The following is a 20,186-nucleotide window of genomic DNA, read 5'->3' on the forward strand; positions in this document are numbered from 1 at the left end:
TCTCTTTCTATCATATTACAAAAACAGGAAAAAACAGGATATATGGATTCGTAAGTTACATTTATCATATCTAAACACTAGTTTAATCACTTTTATTTTGTATAGGCTTTTTGGTGCTATAGACATTTGGTTAATTCGCTTATTTCTCTCACCAGCTTAAATCATTGGCTGTGAGAACATTTGCGTTCAAACCACTAGGATTACGGCCAATTGAGTTTAATACATGTTCTATGATTTTGTGCAATATTTAAGATATCATGAAAATTGTTTATTCACAGGTTTTAAAACTGCCATTCTTCTCTGTGTTAAAAATGTATAATTTATTACAGGTTTCGAATAAAACTATTATCTCGAAGATCCAACATTTCTTCCCATCCTTCTGTGTCCTTTTCGGAGATTCGAAACGACCATCGGCAGAAACGAGCTGGAACCCAAAGCGCCAAGAACTGACCGAACCGCCCTGGGCCAACGCATAAACACGACACAGAATGCCTGCCATCAGAACTGAGCTGAAACGACGACAAAAGACATCCTCTGGAAAGCCAAAATCAACCGGATTATGTGAATCACCACGACCTGTTCTGTTCAGATGATCGTGGAATACTGTTCTATTCAGTTAGGAAGTGTGATTCAAAATGTCGTCGGACTTAGAATATGCCAAGAAACGACACAGTGTTGCAAAGGGGTTGCTCACTCGATGAAATTCATTCTTGGTGAAGAACAGCCGCTACTGGGACTGGAGAATGCAGAGGGTAAGTTCAAAGAGGTATTGGATGAAGTCCTCAAACGCCATCAAGATTACCTGATGATTACAGACGCTGATAAAATTGATGACGAATTTGTTTGGATAGAGCCAACAATATCACCGACAGTTTAGATGAACTGAAAATCAATATGAACGATTATAAGTGTTCATTTTATCCCCCACCGCCCGCAACCCTGTGATGAAATCAAAGCCAAGTGCAAGTGGAGGTGTCTCAACCGTCACAACCAGTGCTGATCCAGGTTCCAGTAGAACATCAAAGAAATTGCAGATCAGAACTGATAAAGCCCCTTTGCCCTAGTTCTCTGAGTATTTTGATATCAAACATTGATTTCAAGTTCTTGGATGAAGGTCGTTATTCCCCTGTGGAAGCTTTATACATCCTAAAAAATGTCTTGGTCAAAAACCAGCTGATTGGATTCAGGGTGAGAAACATTGCGATACTGATTGGGACGCTCTTGACAGAAAAAAAGGGACTCCCCGTTTGGCGTTTGATGTCTTGATTGGCACACTCAACCGTTTCAAAACAGTTCCGGAAAATGACCTTGTCCATTTAATTGAGTTGCATCATTTGAACAAGAAAATTTATAATGCACTTAGTGAACTGAAACGTGCAGCTGATTTGGACAATTCCACTACCTCAGGACTGATTGAAAAGTAACTGCATTACAAAGACAGACTGAAATGGGCATCGCACTAGCAAACTAAGAACATTCAACCTTCTATTGATACTTTGCTAGATTGAATGAAAGGTGAAATTAATGGGTCCTGTAGGTTGTCGGCGCGGACATTCGTAGTTCAAATGGTCACGTAAAGCATGCGGTGAATGTTTCTAGTTCGGACAGTGGTGTTCCATTAGACAAAAAGACTGTGACCGCACAACATGAATCAGGTAATAGGCCTAGTGATTCATATTCTAGCGCCAATTGTTGGGTTTGTAAACGTCAACATAAGCCTCACAAAGTTCAAAGCCATGAATTTTGATGAAACTAGATCAGCGGAAGTAAGGAAAGTTAAAGCATGCTACTTCTGCCTGCGCACTACACCGTGGGCCATGTCGCGTTAGAAAGCGTTATGAAATTGTCACCGATGCAAAAATTGCCCTATTAGTCATCATCCGCTCTTACATGGGGCTCCCTTTGACCACGCTGCTAGCACTTTAAACACTTCAGTTCTTTTTTGTAGCACAAACATGTTACCTGTCCTCTCAGTAGATGGCATAAAGTCTGAAACTCAAGCAACCAAAGCGGCACTCTGTTGTTTGATAGTGGGGCGCAACTGTCATTGATCTGGGCCAAATACGCTTGGGACTTAGGCTTGCTGGGCACAAACATTGTCATCAATATCAGTAAAGTAGGTGGCCAAAAGGAATTAGAAACCAGGAAGTACAAAATGCAGGTGTAACCCGTCAATGGAAATTCACGTTTCAGTATCAAAGCCGTAGCCATTCCGAAAATTGGTGAGGGATTTCGCGCGTTGACCCTGAACGTTTAAAAAGGGTTGTTGGAAGCAAATTTGCCGCACTGAATCGAGGTTCAGGACCCATTTATATCCTGATTAGCATTGACCATGCAAAATTTCATGGTGGGATCACGGAGGTGAATGAGTGGTTCGCTATTCGGGATTCTATTCTTGGTCCTGTTGTGTTTGGCGCCTTATCCCTTAATCAGAAGTTACATATGGTGAGTATCATGTCTCCCTGTTGGAACCGGTTGACATCACCGCTTTCTGGGCCACTGAGCAGATGGGAGTCGCAGTAAATCCTTGCTATGCCAAACAGACATACTCAGAAAAGGAGCTGACTTCAGTGGAGAGAGACGAAGCACAGATGATCAGGGACAGTGCAAGAAAGGTGGGAAACAGATGGATGATACCATTACTGTTGCTGCGTGACCCTGCTGAGCTGCCAAATAATTACAGCCAAGTGAAGGCAAAACTGATCAACACGGTGAAACGGTTGGCGAAAAAACACAGACTACGCAAAGATGTACGACGACCAGATAACCGATCTTGTGGAACGTGGTTCAGCCCGTGAATTATCCCAGGATGAGATTGAGAGCCACAAGGGTCCCGTGCAAGCCATCATGCTGTGTATCGTCCAGAGAAGACAACTCACCCATGCCGCCTGGTCTCCAATACCGCCGCAAGCTTTCAAGGACACATCTTGAACAAATATCTACGGAAAGGCCCTGACCTACTGAACAACCTGGTTTTGACAAGATTCCGCGAAACCCCAGTGGCTATAATGGGAGATGTCTCCAAGATGTATCACCAGATACTGGTGGATCCAATCCGAGATGCACACACACATCGATTTCTGTGGAGGAACTATGAAAATCGGCCCCCCAGATATCTACATGCAACAAGTGCTGACTTTCGGAGAGGTATATTCACCAGCAATTGAGAATACTGCGTTGGACCTAACGGGAGAGGAACTGCCCGAGGCTGTCGCAACCATCAAGCATTGCCGGTACATGGACGATATATGCGATTCACTGAAGGATACTCAAGCAGCAACAAAGCGGGCGAGAGAGATTGACAAGATACTCGAGAGTGGCCATTTAAAAAATCAAAGAATGGTTTTCTAATGCACCGATGCATGGAGAGGAAACCAAATCAGAGCTTCCGAATGAAAAGGTTCTAGGAGCTGTTTGGGAATTAGACGCAGGATGAATTTGCAGTCACTGTGGAGCCGCCAAAATCGGTTGTTATGAAAGAACGCCAACTAATGAAAATCCCTAACAAGCTGACCAAGCGAATGATACTGAGCGGGTGTTTTTGACGTCATAGGCTGCCCCTGTCGTCTTGACTGCAAAGATCTGGTTGCAGGAGTTGTGGAAGGAGAGCTACCGATGGGATGAAAGCCTACCTGAGCATGTAAAACAGAAATTGGCGAAGTAGTTCAAAGACTTACAGAAGCTGAAAGCATACCAAGTCGAGTGATGCCTTACCCCTCCCGAGTCTGAAGGTCAACCCATACTATTGTGCTCCGTGGAAAACTTGGCTGAATCTTGGAAGGACGGGCCCACGTTTTTGAAGCTGCCTGAATGTGAGTGGCTTATCGTGAAAAATACTGACTATCAGGATGAAAGTGGTTCAAAACCCGCATGCATGATCGCGAGCGTCTGTGTAGCTGCGCTTGTTCTTGAAGACATGAAGAAATTCTCGTCTCAGTCATGCGTGATCAGAGTAACAGCGACAAAAATGCAATTCCTACGAAACTTCTGCGACAAGTTGAGATTGAAATGCCAGCCAGGCTCAGGACCATTGTCAGTGGAAGAAGTTCAGAATGCGGAGAAAAAACTTCTCATCCATGCGAAATCTTCGCTTCATCCGTTTGCTGGGAACACAGGAGCTTGCCAGTGTTTGTGCCCGAATGACAGAAGGAACTCTACTCGTAGAGATGATACGCCATGTTTATTACAACTGCGTGACAACTGCGTTACAGCTGCATTTCGCTCTTTCAGAGTTACGGTTGGGAAGGCAAGACTTTCAAAAAACATTTTGTGAGGATGCGTGGCCTGAGGGTGTAATGGTTAGGAAGTATGATGATTAACATTGACTACAATGAATGTGTTGCTATTATGTTCATTTAACAGTAATGGTCATGGGCCTGCTAGAAAGCAGTACATGAGGGATCTCCTGGTGAACACTGACTTTCTCTTGTTACAGTAACATTGGCTTTTTCATGAACAACTCCTCAAATTAAGGGGGACATTGGAAACAATGTGAATATCCATGGTGTATCTGGCATGGAGGGTGAGTCATTGTTTTAGTAGACCGTATGGTGGCGTTGCAATAGCTTGGAATGCAAGCAGCGAAGCGAGTATAACTCTTGTACAGCACGACTCAAAACGAGTGTATTATGTTAATATAAAAGCGAGTGTATTGAAAACGGTTTTCTGCTGGTCAAGATTTATATGCTAACCGATTCTGGTACGAGGAAAAATGTATTAGAGCTCAATAGAGTATTACAAGAAGTTTCTGCCATTCTAGCTACAAACAATGGAGAGGTTAATAGGGGAGACCTGAATACCGCCTCCAGTAGGCTTTAATCGGGGCACACCAGAGCTCTGCTGGATTTCGTTGAACGGGAAAAACGTATTTGTGGTCTCTCGCATAATTCACGTAATGTTGATTTTACCTTTGAAAGCAAAATAAATGGTGAACGTTCCCTACAGGATCACTTTATCGTACCTGAAGGTGTTTTTAACAAGATTGTAAATTACAATGATCTCCATGAAGGAGATGATACATCGGATCATTCCAGTCTTCATATGGGTTTAGAAGTGAATGTAAGATCTGCTCACGATGATTTAAGACATGATGTTGAGGCAAAAAAGAAACTGGCATGGGGCAAAGCTACACCAGATAACCATATTAACAAGGGAGAGCTCCGGGTAGAGCTGGGTGGAATGAGGAAGTAAATGAGTGTAAACAAAGGGCTATTTTTTGGCACAATTTGTGGAAGGAAAATGGCAAACCACGTCACGGAGTTGTAGCTGATGTACGCCATCATACAAGGGCACAGTATCACCTAGCTGTTAACAGAAATAAGAAAAACGAAGGCAGAGCAGCTGCCAACAAATTAGCAGAGTCTCTTGGCAATAATAATAACAGTGAATTTTGGAAAGGTGTAAAAAAAGGTCAAAGGGTATTAACAGTTCACAGCTGGCTTCTCTGCCTATTTTATCATCAGTATTATTTGGAAGAACTTTGTCGGACCGGACCCTTTGAACTTTTTTAAATCTTTCCAAAATTCACTGTTATTATTATTGCCAAGAGACTCTGCTAATTTGTTGGCAGCTGCTCTGCCTTCGTTTTTCTTATTTCTGTTAACAGCTAGGTGATACTGTGCCCTTGTATGATGGCGTACATCAGCTACAACTCCGTGACATGGTTTGCCGTTTTCCTTCCACAAATTGTGCCAAAAAATAGCCCTTTGTTTACACTCATTTACTTCCTCATTCCACCCAGCTCTACCCGGAGCATATGAAGACTGGAATGATCCGATGTATCATCTCCTTCTTGGAGATCATTGTAATTTACAATCTTGTTAAAAACACCTTCAGGTACGATAAAGTGATCCAGTAGGGAATGTTCACCATTTATTTTGCTTTCAAAGGTTTCATTGAAAATGGTTTCACCAAGAATGGGGATCTCTAGGTTTTTCATTATTTTACATATTTGATAATAAACAAGAAATCTGTAAAATGACCTTATCATTGTATGACTATGGTTCAAATGGTCTTTAATTGAAACCCCACGGCCAGTTGTTGCAAACCATACAGCCATGTTAAATTGATTCTGGTAAAACGATAGTGGGTTTTTCATCAGTGTTAGACATTCCTTTTTATTTTTCAAACTTAGGAGTTATGTTAGACTATTTTACAGTGAAAAAACTATTTGGGGTAACATAAACATCAAAGTTAAAGAAGTCATATGTAAACATATCCTTATGTTGTGTTGCTAATGGGTAATAAATCATTTATTTAGTGTTAAACACCTTGTTTAGTATTTAATACCACTACTAGTGACATAAGCTTATCTCTAGTGAAGGGAAAAAGTGGTAAGACTAAAAATGGCCTTCTTCCTCAATTTAGCTAGAAAACGAATGTTTTCTAGGCTTGTTTTAAGGAAGGTCTTACTTTGTCTTACTCACATTATCCCTTTACTACTACAAGAGGTGAAGTCTGAAAAGTTCACAAACAATGACTCATCAGTAATCTCATAAGTGATTTGAATTTCTTTTTACCGATGCAACATTCTGTCAACTTTTTAACTATTGATCATGACATTCCATCGCATCATCAATGAGCAAATCAGAGTTTTCGGCTGTTAGAGATGTTGGCTTTTAAAATGAATAGATATAATTGCAGGTGATTTAGCAACTTTAAAGCAATATTTCAGCTACATGTAGTGCAATAAACCTTATGATCACAATGCTTTCACACCCAAGTTGCACTCATAGTTTGTCCACCATTTTGTACGTACTGGTACCATATCTGTTATGGACAAAGTGTCAACTGAGCACCAGGCCCTAGGGTCGCTGGTTCCTATTTTCCGAAGCCACGTAAGGAAAAGGTGACAAACGTACCCAATATACCTTTATGTGTTAAAACAATAACAAGTAGTCATCCGCCACCGACATTGATTTTGGCTATCTCTGATTCGCTAAGCAACAAGGAAAAATTAATTATTACAGGGTGACGTTAGACGTGACGTCAACGTGTAGATCAATGGCCCCAGACTGCACCTAGTACATCAGTCTACATGGAGAGGATCGATGCACAGAGGGCTAACTTGGGTCAAATCTGAGTCAACATCAGAATAGCGTGATAATTCAGTCAGATTTTGAATGTTTCCTCTTCTTTATATGCTATTTCTTGATGAAAAGTACTAATGTGGAATAGGAGGTGACTGCACCCTTAGAATTTATCAGTAAAAATAACATTTTGGTAGTTCCTATTATTGCACCACCTGTAAAATTAGTTAAAACTAACCATTCATTAGTTGTTCTAGTTTTAAAAAGTAGTAAAAACTACCATCCAAATGTTTCGATTGTTAAATAAAATAATTTCACAGTTGGTGCAAGAGGAACTAAAAGAGTAGTAAAACATTACTGATAAAATAGTTACTTGTACCTTAGAGTAACCAGGCTGGTTACTCTAAGCTTTTACCAATTGATTTCAAGAGTGTGGGCATCCGACAGCTTATTAATGTTGCCCTTAATAACGCGACTGGTTCTTTAATGCTAGATAAGGTGCTATTTTACTCCTGTCACATTCTTGGTCTTTTTCAGGTCTTGATGATACGTGCCCAAATAAAACGTGCTCATTGCCCATGCCTTGCTTTGAATTCCAACGCTTTTAAATCAACCCCAAGCCAGAGTTCATTATCCAGATATTTCTTATATTCAAATCAGTATTAGTGTTACATAACTGACCACCTCAATCGAAACCCTATGCCGATAAATCACCCCTTATTCAAAGTCCAGTTTCCAGATAGATCACACTGTGCCGCCATGTTCTTGCAGATAGAAATAGAGGCGAATCGCAAAAACGAGTCGGCGCGAATAATGGCGGTTTACAGTACTCGTATCAGAATTCGCTGATACTATTGATAGCGTGTGCATTGTTTTTCTACAGGGTGATTCTGGAGGACCACTGATGTGTATGGATGACTCGATAGGACGATGGAAGCTAGCTGGTGTGGTCTCCTGGGGTACCGGGTGTGCCTGGAAGGAGAACCCAGGCGTTTACACGAAGGTGTCGGTCTACAAAGACTGGATAGCTGCCCATACAGGCTAAGAATGGAACCACTTTCTCAATTTCAATATAAAGATAATAAATTACATTACATTAAACGCAGACATTGAGAAGAAAAATAAAAGTTTGTTTTTTTTGTCTTGCTCATTTTCTTCTTAGCTTTTTCTTGTTTGGAAGCAAGCATGAAGGTGATTTTTTTAAAATTTCACAAAACTACTTGATCTTAGGATTTTTTATCGTTCCGGAAGCCAAAACGTAGCAGCAAATGCGACGGACGAAAAATGACGTTTTCGTAGAGTTTACATTGATCGTTTGATTATTAAACATTTCTATGCCAAGTGATCAGCGATTCCAACTGACCAGGGAGAGCCAAGTTGCATTCAGTTAGTTGTCGAGCAGTAAGTCTCCACCTGCCCAAAAGTCCATCAGATGTGAAATTGTTAACGCTGACCCTGTCAGGAATTCAATCGTTCGCCCATACTGTCATCGACAATCTTGAAAAGTTACATGGTCATGTTCGTTCCCTTTCTCCATGGCCAGGTCCGGCCTAAGACCTACCAGACCTAATATTGCTCAATGCGGGTTGTTGATTATCATATTCTAAGCAAAAGTACTTCGGTTGGTATACATGTATATCGTTTGTAGACCCGATGAAGATTCTTTAATACACTTAGCATTTTTCACTTTTATCCTCCATTCAAAAACACTTAAAAATTCTATAATAATTCTGTATAGAATCTATGAACATTCTTTACAGAAACTTATATGATGATTTTGTATTTATCTTTTTTTCGTAGATTTTGAAAAACTTGGTAGATTTCTCTTCTTTGTTTTTAATGCCAATTAATGTCAAGTCGGCGACTAATTTGTTTTGAACAACCACATCGATGGTACACATCGATTCCAAATTCAGTTGATGACGCCAAATAGACACACATGTACAATATATCATTATTTACATCCATCTTTGGAAAGAATGAACTAAAATGACCAAGCAACCACCACCCGGAACTAGAGTATATTGATTAATTAGTTAAGTTACGTAAAATTATTTCAATGCGAATCGGGTTATTTTTACAATTGGCTCTACCCCATATACATAAAAATGCGCCTTGTCCACTCTATGCAACAATGAATTGGGTCATTGGAATGTTCTCTCTGTCGGTATAGCAGGGTATGCAAATGACAGGCATTGGAGTATTTGGATCTATTTTTAAATCCGCCTACATTGTATCATTGGTGGTCACTTTTACCCATCTTTGTTATTATTTACAGTTCCTTCTGATTCAAAAGCTCGAAATTTTGATGCAAACTCTTGAAACAGGGTACAGAGAGCGAGTATAGAGGGCGCCTCCAGTCTTCCCGGAAATGACGTCATCAGTGTCATGGTCTGTACTAATCCTTTCATGAGTGGTGGCGTCCTCTTCATGACCAGTGGCGCATTAGCGATGACAGAGGCGCGCTCCCATATGTTTGTTGTCAGCGCAGGGAGACGGAAACTGGCCTCAAATACCATCCATGTGATGAGGGTACAGAGCTGATTAACAGTCCGAATTTTTCCAGAGTATCTATAGCCCTCTGCGTCATACTGGGGAAGGGCGTCCCGATAGATCTCCCGCACCCAACTTTGAACTTCCTCATCATTCATGACGTCATCATTATTTGTGTAGTGCGCTAGGATGAAATCTGTGACGTATGCTGACATGTTGTCCCATGCACGTAACGCCTTCTGGCGGTATGGGTAGTGAGGTAGCTTCTTTGGGTCATGTGTTCCAACTGCTTCAAAACAATTTGGTACAAACTGCTGATCAATGTGGAAATCTCTGTACAAGTGTTCTCCGATTTTGCTGTACTGTCGCCGGTTTATTCCTGTTATTTTCTCCACGAGAGTAAGTACTTCTCGTGAGGACATGTTCATGGCGAGAATGGGTCTAAAATACGGCATCAGGAGCGTGTGGACTGGGTGGAACGAAGGCATTTTCCTCAACGTGGCATTGGCAACTGCTTCCACGATTCTGGCGAGCAATGAATGGTGGATCTGAAATTGTGAGGGAGATGGAGGGCGTGGTGCATCAGGGTCACATCAGAGTGGAGGTTTCAGGGAACGAATGAAAGGGTACAAAAGTTTGGTCACTTATCATCATTCTATCCACAGAAGGCATAATCAAAGCATTACACCTCTGCTATATGAAGAAGACATAATTTACATTAATTTATCAAACCCATGACCCAATTTATTCTGAGAAATTTGATCTTTCAAGCTTAAAAATTCCAACTTGAAATTATGCGAGGATCAGAACTTTTCCTCCAAAGGTGAAAAGTGCCGACATTTTATGGATTAAAATCAACTTATCGCAAGCCTTTTCATGCATGTGTTCGATACTTATGTTCACAAGCGTTTGTGCAAGAATAGTTATCTGATACGTTTTATTGTGTTCGTATTGAGCATTTAGTAGGAAACCGCTTTACATCAGTCGGTACGTTTTAGCCAATCAATTACTCTAGCAAATACCCAGCAACCTTCTTCGTACAGCCGAGCAGTTGTCCCGAACTTTTCCGAGCATAAATTAGGACACGCTAAGGTATCATCGATTTTCCATGACAGGTCCTTACTCAAAGCGCCTCGTCTTTCGGGGATATTAAAGAGCGGGTCCTAACCTAACCTTCGAATTCTAACAGTTAGAGAATCGAACCCCATGATCTTTCGGTCATGAGTCTGGCACTTTCACGACGACGTACGCCACTGCGCTCTCTCTCCCCTATATAGCACGTACACACCCTTGGTAATAAAGGCTTTTGGGGTTTTAAAGACACTTTGAATGTTTTTCGGCCAACACCAATAAACGCGTCACCTTTAGATAATTTTCAGTGAAACGAAAAACCGTTAAAGGTTTTTTAAAATCTCAAAGACCTTCAAGGGTTTTTCATTTCCCTGAAAAACCTCTAAAGGAGCACATTATTGTGTTTAGGTTTTTTAGAAGCTAAAAAACCGTTATTTCTATGGGCGAACTTATGCATTGCACTGGCGGGAGAAAATACTTCCCGTCTGAAGCTTTTTAGTTCATTAGCTTCAAGTAAAAGGCCGAGGAAGTCACATTCATTCCGAGGGAACAAGAGTGTTGGGATGAAGATATTGCAAATGTGAGTTAACTTTAATTGAATGCCCGCTTTTCTTGTTTTTGTAACTTACCAAGTCAGCCTGCTGGTCAGAACACTTCACATACGCTTTGGCTAGCTGCCACTCATCTTCGGGATCTTTTGGTGTCCAAACCTCGCCAGGTCGCTGCCCAAGCTGTACGGCCAAGGGGACGAGTATGCCATCATCATTGACGTGGAAGGCGGCAATTGGTGCGCAGTAGTAGAACCCACGGCCACTCACTTGGGTGAGAGGTGTTAGGAAGGAATAATCGGCAAGGTATATTTTACCCTCCTGAAAGTGCACATTTTTGCATATGTTTTATTCTGTCTCTTTTTAGGAAAATAGGTTGATAATACAATCAATGAGAAAGACGATTCGGCTCTCGTTGGGGTAGATCTCGAATGTAAAAAAAGGAGGATGAGCTTGAGGCCAGTTGACCCTATAACAATTCTACAAATACAAAATGAGCCACACACTAACAACGCCAATTCACCATCTCTGGCCAACCCCTGTTGGACCTGGCTTTTAACATGTCATTTGCACTCAGAAATGCGCCAAATCCCTTTTCGGGGTTCGACGAAGTTTGCGGATTGCGAATTGCTCTATGAGATGTCTCCATTTCAGAGACGAATTCAATTTTCATAGAGATCGTGATGGCCAATTCGGCCCAATTCATGAATAAGCCCTACAACGTCTTTATATGCTTAAAGATTACATACTATGTATGTTTTAAAATTTCCTCAGCAAGCAGCTGCGTGGGTATCCCCGCACCCAAGGCTAAAATCTTGGAGGCGTAATCATCATATATGCGCGCCAACTGTAGCTGGCAACGTGTATTTAAATGCTGCCATTTTGACCTACCATTGGGCCGAATAATGTATTCCAACTAACCTACCTTGGAATTCATCAGCGAGTATTTGCCTAGGCTTGAGAACATCCTGATAATGAGTGTGATGGCATCAGTTAAGAAGTTATGGACCGTCAGGTCTACTTTAAATGCAATGTCATTTGAACTTTGGCCGAATTAATGTCCCGAATCGCAACACTATGAAGACAGTCATTTGGACTTTTGAATGTCGCCTACCTTTATTTCCTCATGAAGCGGTCGCCTTTGCCCAATGATTTCCTGAATTGTGCTGTCATCAACACAGAAGTTCGACGGTAGTCTGTTCTTGCATCGCCTCAGTAGCATCGTCGGGGCAAGGAATTGGTTAACGTACTCCGTGTCCGTGTGCCAGGTAGAGGCGATATGCTTGACTTCCTTGCTATAGGGGAAGACGGCTTGCGCATAGTCTCTGGAAGCAAAAGCCATATTGAATACGAGGAGCATTTGGCTTTTGAGAGAATTCTACAGGGTAAGTCAATGAAAAGGTAATCCAAAAGTAAAGAGTTTTGAATACTTCAAGGATGATTATTTTTGAATGACTTTATAGTTGTACCATAAAGTAGGAGCTACGGCTAATCCACTGACACCTTGATTATATTGCCCCGATCATGCTATGCTGAGCACCATCGTTTTGAATTAAAATACAGTATCGTCAAAATTAACGATTCTTATATGTACATGTATCATTCATTTGATACATCATTTGTGCAGCTTTGCATCAAGGAACGTCATCAATTTAAAAAAACATGACACCGAAGCTTGCTAAATTGTCATGTTCTGCCACGATTCTTAAAAAAACTGTGGTCACAAAGGCATTTCCAAAGTAGTTGTGCTCACCGTTTACAGACCCCACAAATTCGGTAAGGGTATCATTTAAAAACCAAGGACCCCAGCTGTATTAACCGGGTCCTATATTTTGGATTACCTTTTTGGTTCACGGTAGGGGAGTCTATACAATACCGCTGTGTCTGTCGTCCGTCGTCGTCTGTATCCTGTTTCAAAATCAGTAACACGTTTCCCAACCGATAGGACTATGAACTTGAAACTTTCTACAAAGGACCCCTCCCAGGTCAGGTGACCTCTGACACTGAATTTCAGTCCGATCTGATTCTCCACTCGGCCACCAGGGGCATAAAGTTGGAACCTTAAAGTGTGATATCTCTCTTATAAGTGACTCGTTTTCGATATGTTTATGATAGGTTTTCCTAGCAAGGGTACATCACATATCTTACGGGTTTCTGATTTGACCTAATTTTCAAGCTCACAGGGGTCAAATAGCATAAATTGGCCGTTTGAGTGTAACTTGGCACGTGTAAATTGGCACGTTTTGTAACCGCTAAAGCTTTGGTACACATGACTCCCTACGTCGTATAACCTCTGACACCGAATTTCGGTCTGTCCGTTTCTCGACTTTGCCACTAGGGGCAAAAACTAAAAAAGGAAAAAGTGTTATATCTCGCTTGTTATCATATACTCTATGTGCACTGATCCGGCAGACAAGACATCGGAAAAACAAAAAAATACCCTGAAAAATTCATTCAAACTTCACCAGAATCAAGGACAGGGTACAAAAAACCAGCTTTTGTAAGATAACACCGAACTCATCTCACCTGATATCATTGCAGAGTGTATTTTGAAAAAGATTTGCTAAAGATGCACGAAAGAAATATCGCATGGCTGAGTGCAGTCCGCCCATGCAGTAATAATATCCAGACTGCACGAGCGATTTTCTCGTTCGGTCAGGACCCTACGCATTCTCCAAGCGTCGTCAGTGGTGATCATCGTTGCCAAGGCTCACTCGACCTACTGTCTCTGCCACAGTTGGCACGCAAGTGACCTCTTAACAATGGGAAGAATCGCCGGCCATCAATGGTCATAATGGGACGTCTCTAAGGTTGGATACGCATGCGCGCAATATCATTGCGCGTTCTATTTTTTTCTTCAAAATGGTGGACGAGGGCTTGCGAAATGGCTTTTTTTCCTTGAATTTTGCCAGAATGCGATCCGTTCATAAAACTAAAAACAAATCAAAAAGAGGGTTTTCATTGCCCCAGTGACGTCGAGGAAGGTCACATGCCTGAGATAATAGATCCATGCTAGAAACCTGCATTAATACACAAATCCTAAAGTGAGGCGAAATGGCGAAATGGTGCCGTGATCAGTCGTGTTGTCACCTGAACAAGGATCACGGCAATACTGGGCGCCCGTGATCACTGCGCCACTGCGCCATTCATTGTTAAAATCTATATCTTTATCATGCATCTATTTGACACAAAAACGCTTCACAGTGTTATGAAAATGAAATGGTCCAGGGACCATGTGCTCACCGCGGGTAATGTAATGCATGTCATTTGCAGTGGATATGGGAGAACAGTTTTTGGCTAGTTTCACCAGTTTTGATTCCATTGAATAACATCATTCTTCTCGACTCAGTGGCACCAAAGAAAATTACCGGTACCATCTAACTATAGCATTTTGGTTATAAAGTTGACTTAATGTCAGGGTTATTGAAGAGTGTATATGTCACATGGAAATTGGTTGACATCTGTTCAACAGTTTAGGAGTACTAGAACTTTGTTGGATTTTCAAGATGGCGGCCTCGCGCCCATATTTGTCACGGGATTTGACTGAAAATTAGAGATATTGATAAGATTACATTGATACATAATCACATGTAGTTTGGTTTAAGGAATTGAACCCGAGGCGGAGGACCTTGGTTGAGTTACCAAGACACTCGAGGGTGGAGCTAAAATACAGTCCAAACCCGAGCCGATAGGCGAGGGTTTGGACGAAATTTTAGCTCCACCCGAGGATAGGAAGTCCGCATCGGCTCGCTCAAGTGATGCTAAAATCCGCGCAAATGGGCTATTTGGAGCGTTTTTCTCAGCAAATATGTGTAGTGCTCATTAAAAAACTTAGGGTGGTTGATGCTTCCTTGGCTGATTTGTGTTTGAAGCAGTGTTTTGAGAGCCTCAAACTTCTGAAGTGAGCTGTGTGCATGGTTTCCACATTTTAGTGCAACCCGAGGGAACTTTGGTAGAGCATCTTGGTTGCGTGTCCAAAACACTCCACTCTCAGAACGAGGCTTATGCATTTTCCATTTAAAAGTTGACTTTACGGTACCAAGGTATTTTAGAATTAAGGAATTGAACCCGAGGCGGAGGACCTTGGTTGAGTTACCAAGACACTCGAGGGTGGAGCTAAAATACAGTCCAAACCCTCGCCGATAGGCGAGGGTTTGGACGAAATTTTAGCTCCACCCGAGAGTGTCTTGGTAACTCAACCAAGGTCCGAAGCCGAGGGTTCAATTTCTATTCTAAAATACCTCAAACTTAAAAAGATAGGCCACGAAAATAACTTGAATATGTGCGAATTTGGCAAATTCCATCCATCGCCTGCCCGGAGCGCCGGTAGCGCCGTTGTTTACATTATGTTACGGCAGCGCGTATAGGAAGTCCGCATCGGCTCGCTCAAGTGATGCTAAAATCCGCGCAAATGGGCTATTTGGAGCGTTTTTCTCAGCAAATATGTGTAGTGCTCATTAAAAAACTTAGGGTGGTTGACGCTTCCTTGGCTGATTTGTGTTTGAAGCAGTGTTTTGAGAGCCTCAAACTTCTGAAGTGAGCTGTGTGCATGGTTTCCACATTTTAGTGCAACCCGAGGGAACTTTGGAAGAGCATCTTGGTTGCGTGTCCAAAACACTCCACTCTCAGAACGAGGCTTATGCATTTTCCATTTAAAAGTTGACTTTACGGTACCAAGGTATTTTAGAATGCATCACAATCATTAGTTTCGGGGAAATAGGACTTTGTTTAATTTTCAAGATGACCACCTGGTGGCCATATTGGTAGATGGATTTGACTGAAAATCTGGGATGTTGTAGACAATGAAATTTGGTTGCAATCCGACTTTGTTTAATTTTCAAGATGGCCGCCTGGCGGCATATTTGAAGTCCGAGCGGACACATTTTTGGGGTAGGATAGAGGGTCCTAGATACATGTCCTCTCAAGTTTAGAACCTTCTAGCTCAAATAGAAACGAAACGTGCCACCTATCGGTGATTTAGTTAACTTTGACCTCTGTGACCTTGAAAAGTAAGTCAAATCAAAAACCCGGGTGATATGTCATTTACCCACCATAAAAATGTCGTCACTACATACAACCATTAGCTTCAAAAAGGCAAAAAACAATTTCCAGATAGCAGCCAGGAGGCCAGAAAGTAGGTCATATCACGAAAAAGAAAAATACGTCTGGGCATATCGCCCAAAGCCACCATCACACCAAGTTTTAGCCATCTCGCCCTAGCGGTGATGAAACGTGTTCCGCTAAGAGATGACGATGACGTATAAGCTCCCCAGAGGTGAGCTACCAACTATCACGACTTCCTTAAAATGTTTTTTATCGAAACATAACAGGAGGGCTTTTCAATCCATGTTACGAGCAGTGCACTATACACACTGACTCAGTGTGCGGACGATCAAACTATGACAGAGGGACTATGTGAGAATTTCAGCGGGTCCATGTAACATTCGACAGCCGGACCGAAGACCGGAAAATTGGACCCTCCGTTGTTGAAATACGTTTTTCTTTTGCAGCACTTTCATTGTTGCTATTTCTGACGTCATAAATTTAATCCTCGCGTCAATGATTTTGTGTGGTCACGACGTCATCACATCGCTGTCCAATCTCCCGGGCGCCGGGCCAAATGTCCAATTTACATGCACCCGCTGAAATTGTCACATAGTCCCTCTGCCAATTTGATCGTCCACACACTGATCCAGTGCGTATAGTGCGCTGCTTGTAACATGGCTTGCGTAATAAAGATATAGATTTTAACAATGAATGGCGCAGTGGCGCAGTCACGGGCGCCCAGTGTTGCCGTGATCCGTGTTCAGGTGACAACACGACTGATCACGGCGCCATTTCGCCTCACTTCAAACATGATTTGTGTATTAATGCAGGTTTCTCGCATGAATCTATTATCTCAGGCATGTTACCTTCCTCGGCGTCGCTCAGGCAATGAAAACCCTCTTTTTTTAATTGTTTTTAGTTTTATGAACGGATCGCATTCTGGCAAAATTCATGGAAAAAAGCCATTTCGCGAGACCCCATCCACCATGTTGAAAAAATAGAACGCGCAATGATATTGCGCGCATGCTAACCTCTGTTGGATTAGTAATAGGGAGGGCGGCTGATCTATGGAACAGCCTCCTTGCTATTGTTTGGGGTTGAGGAATTAGGCTCACGCTTAGTCTGGAACAATGGACGATCATGTGGGAAGATAGAATAAAATCTGAATCGGGATCAAGGCTCCAGAAACGTAATGGCCGAATTCTAACTGTACTGAGCCAGGTCATCTCAAGAATATGGGCTGTTTAGAACATGTATTTTAGTTGGCTGAAATCAGTGCGCAGGCGTCAATTTGAGGGTTTACACACATCGTGTCTTCTAAGAGATTGGTATTGGATTGTTATCTTCTTTCTTTTTGTGTTCGACTGGTCAAACTTTTACCTTGTCAATTGTTGGTCCTTAAGAACGTGGCAGTGACGAAAATCTGCCTCTGTTCCCCAAATCTTTTCTTTGAGAGATGTGGACTCAGGCCAGGCCTCCCCTCGGTTGGTAAACAGAGGACATTCTTCCAGGATGTGTTCTGGCATCTGTTCCTTTTCTCCTTTCATACTTCTTTTCGTCTCTCATGTTGGGTGCTGGTGTTGCTCTCATTCTGGTACGATTTGGCGAGGATATTAGCAACCGATTTCCCAGAAACGATACCTCGCTCAGTCGGGAGTATGGTGGTGCCTCCTTCTTGACGGTCACCATTCAGAGATTTGGTTACGCACCAGAGCTTTTGAGTATCTTTTTCCAGGTTGAGGGAAGCTGTTTTCTCTAGCCAGCTTGATCGTATTTGTCGCAGATTCTCTCGAGTTACTCTTCCTTCACCTTGTTATGCTCCACTACATGTTGGCCATTAGGATCTATTTCCTCGTCACCCTGGCCTTCTTAATCCTGAGTGCAGTTTGTCAAGTTTAGTGTTCAAGTATGGCTTGCATTCTTGCCTTCCCTCTCTAGGGATTGTATTTTTGGCAGCATTTAGGATGGCATTAGAGATACTGGTTACATTATTTGTACTGACACTCCACTTGGAGAATATCACCTTTCGCGCTTTTCTGGAGTTCCAACTTTGGGGTAGAGGCTTGTTATCAGGCATGCCTTCAGAGCTGATATGTAGCATGATTGTTTGTTATCACTTCCTCCAAGCTGGCTGCATACTTCGCGACATATGCTTTGTTGGATGTCGTCAGTGGCTAGGGCAAGATCTGGACTGCTTGTCGTTCTCAAGGCTCTGGAGTCGAAGCTTGGTGGGTCGTCTGGTTGGTTGATCAGAGAAAGCTGGGAATCTGCCATCCACCTCTTGACTTTTTCCCTTTCTTGTATAGGTGATTGTAACCCCAACTTGGAGAATGGCTGTTAAAATCACATGCTACGATCCAGGTTTCGGGGTCTGGTATCACTTTTTCTAGCTACCTGTCTGTTGACGAGTAACTGCTGCAGACTGCAGAGAGAGCCTTTTGGATGGAACATGTTGGAAATGATGGATTCTGCCAGCGCTTCTTCTGACCTCTGGATCTCTGTTGATGGCATGATGTACACCAGGGTTACTCCTCCTCCTCATTTGGACTGATGTTCTCTGTCCTGTCATTGCACCTCGTACCCTCTGATTGAGAATCTGTGCTCACTTGACAAGTTTCTTGAATGCAGCAGACATCAATGTTGTGTGTCTTGAGGAAGTTGTGGAATTCGATCTTCTTTCTCCTGACTCCTTTTGCATTTCATTGCATTACCCTGATTTTGTGACCATTCACAATCCAACTCCTCCAGTTACATTAGGAGTATTGGAGCCGCCAGTACCTTGAGATGGATTCTTTCGAAGCGCGGAACCCGGCATTGTCTCGACCTGTCTGTGAGCCATGGTGAGTGCCTAACGATAATTGTTTAACCATGTTCTCGTATATGCGTAACATATTTTTTTTAGAAACATCTAGAAATATAAATGCGGACCTTACGCCCCTCAAATGAACTAATCTTTTCTCTGTTTCTTTTGTGTCATCATATCCTTTTCAGGTAAGCACATATTTTTCTTAGGGAAACCGATACCTTTAGCCACCGTGTATCCATGCAGTAAATAACTCACCCGAAGTCGCCCTCAGAAAGGAAGTTCATATGAAGTTCTAATTTAGTATCGCACATTCGATACATGGCATCTATTTTTTGTGTAACATTCCGCACCGGGATGAAATCTCGCGATATCTCGCTTTGCTTGACTGTCAATCTCGCGGGAAGTGTGCTGATTTTCATCCATCCGTATATGTTTTGTTTTTCCCGGATCTGAAATTTTCGGAGCTCAGCCAGGAAGTGGTGCTGTTCGCGGAAACACGTTTTGGCTGGAACATGTGGCAAGAAGACATATACAGTCAATTTACAGACACTCATGAAAAGTTGCATGTATTGCAGTCTTTGTGCTATTTAGGGAAACTTTTCCATTTTATGTGCAATTTGTTGATGGAAACTAGAACTGCAGAATAGAAGGTACCAAGGAAGCCAATAGCTTGGTAATAATGCCGTAACAATGACATTAGTTCTTTAAAGAAACAGGACAAGAACAATTTAAACGTATCAAACGGATACTGGGGCTACTTCTTTTAACTGATGATTGGCATACCATTCTCTGCTGGATTTTATGTTATTTAGTAGAGAGGTTAAACCACAAAATGAAATTTTTCCAATCATTTCAAGCACCCATCGCCAATATGTAGGGAATAGAGTCCCACACCTGGCTAGCGTCGATGCCAAGCGTGATTTTTCAAAAAGGGCCAAAATTATCCCTTTTCCACAGAAGTTGGAATTTTCAAAAAATCACAAAAAGGGGGATAGAGATTTCAATAAAGTGCCATAATTTCCTTGTTACCAATCGGAAATCAACAAATTATATCTAGTATTGGAGCAGATAATGCTGCCTTCAGAATATTGTCAGCGATTTGAAGTTCGACAAATATTTGGGGTCATTAGGGGTCAAAAGGTTACGTGACCATTTATGACCCTTAAATTGTCACTTTTGTGAGTTTGACCCCCC

General features: G+C 42.1%; 2 protein-coding genes across 2 annotated transcripts in view; one reads left to right on the plus strand and one right to left on the minus strand.

Annotated features, from left to right (window-relative positions):
• LOC135498959 (plasma kallikrein-like) overlaps window positions 1-8,154 on the plus strand; it is a 57,277-nt gene extending 49,123 nt beyond the window's left edge. Inside the window, exon 7 of the mRNA XM_064789534.1 lies at window positions 7,912-8,154. Coding sequence (XP_064645604.1) covers window positions 7,912-8,073 — 162 coding nt within the window. The 3' untranslated portion in view covers window positions 8,074-8,154. The remainder of the gene's footprint in view (window positions 1-7,911) is intronic.
• A 998-nt stretch (window positions 8,155-9,152) lies between these two features.
• On the minus strand, window positions 9,153-12,482 carry LOC135498664 (arachidonate 12-lipoxygenase, 12R-type-like). Its single transcript, XM_064789048.1, has 3 exons — window positions 12,255-12,482; window positions 11,222-11,461; window positions 9,153-10,069 (listed from the first exon to the last, which is right to left on the minus strand). The coding sequence occupies exons 1-3, from the start codon at window positions 12,480-12,482 to the stop codon at window positions 9,281-9,283; spliced, it is 1,257 nt and encodes a 418-aa protein (XP_064645118.1). The 3' UTR covers window positions 9,153-9,280.
• Window positions 12,483-20,186: the final 7,704 nt, after the last annotated feature.

This window comes from Lineus longissimus, chromosome 14 (assembly GCF_910592395.1).
Source record: "Lineus longissimus chromosome 14, tnLinLong1.2, whole genome shotgun sequence".
Lineage (NCBI taxonomy): Eukaryota > Metazoa > Nemertea > Pilidiophora > Heteronemertea > Lineidae > Lineus > Lineus longissimus.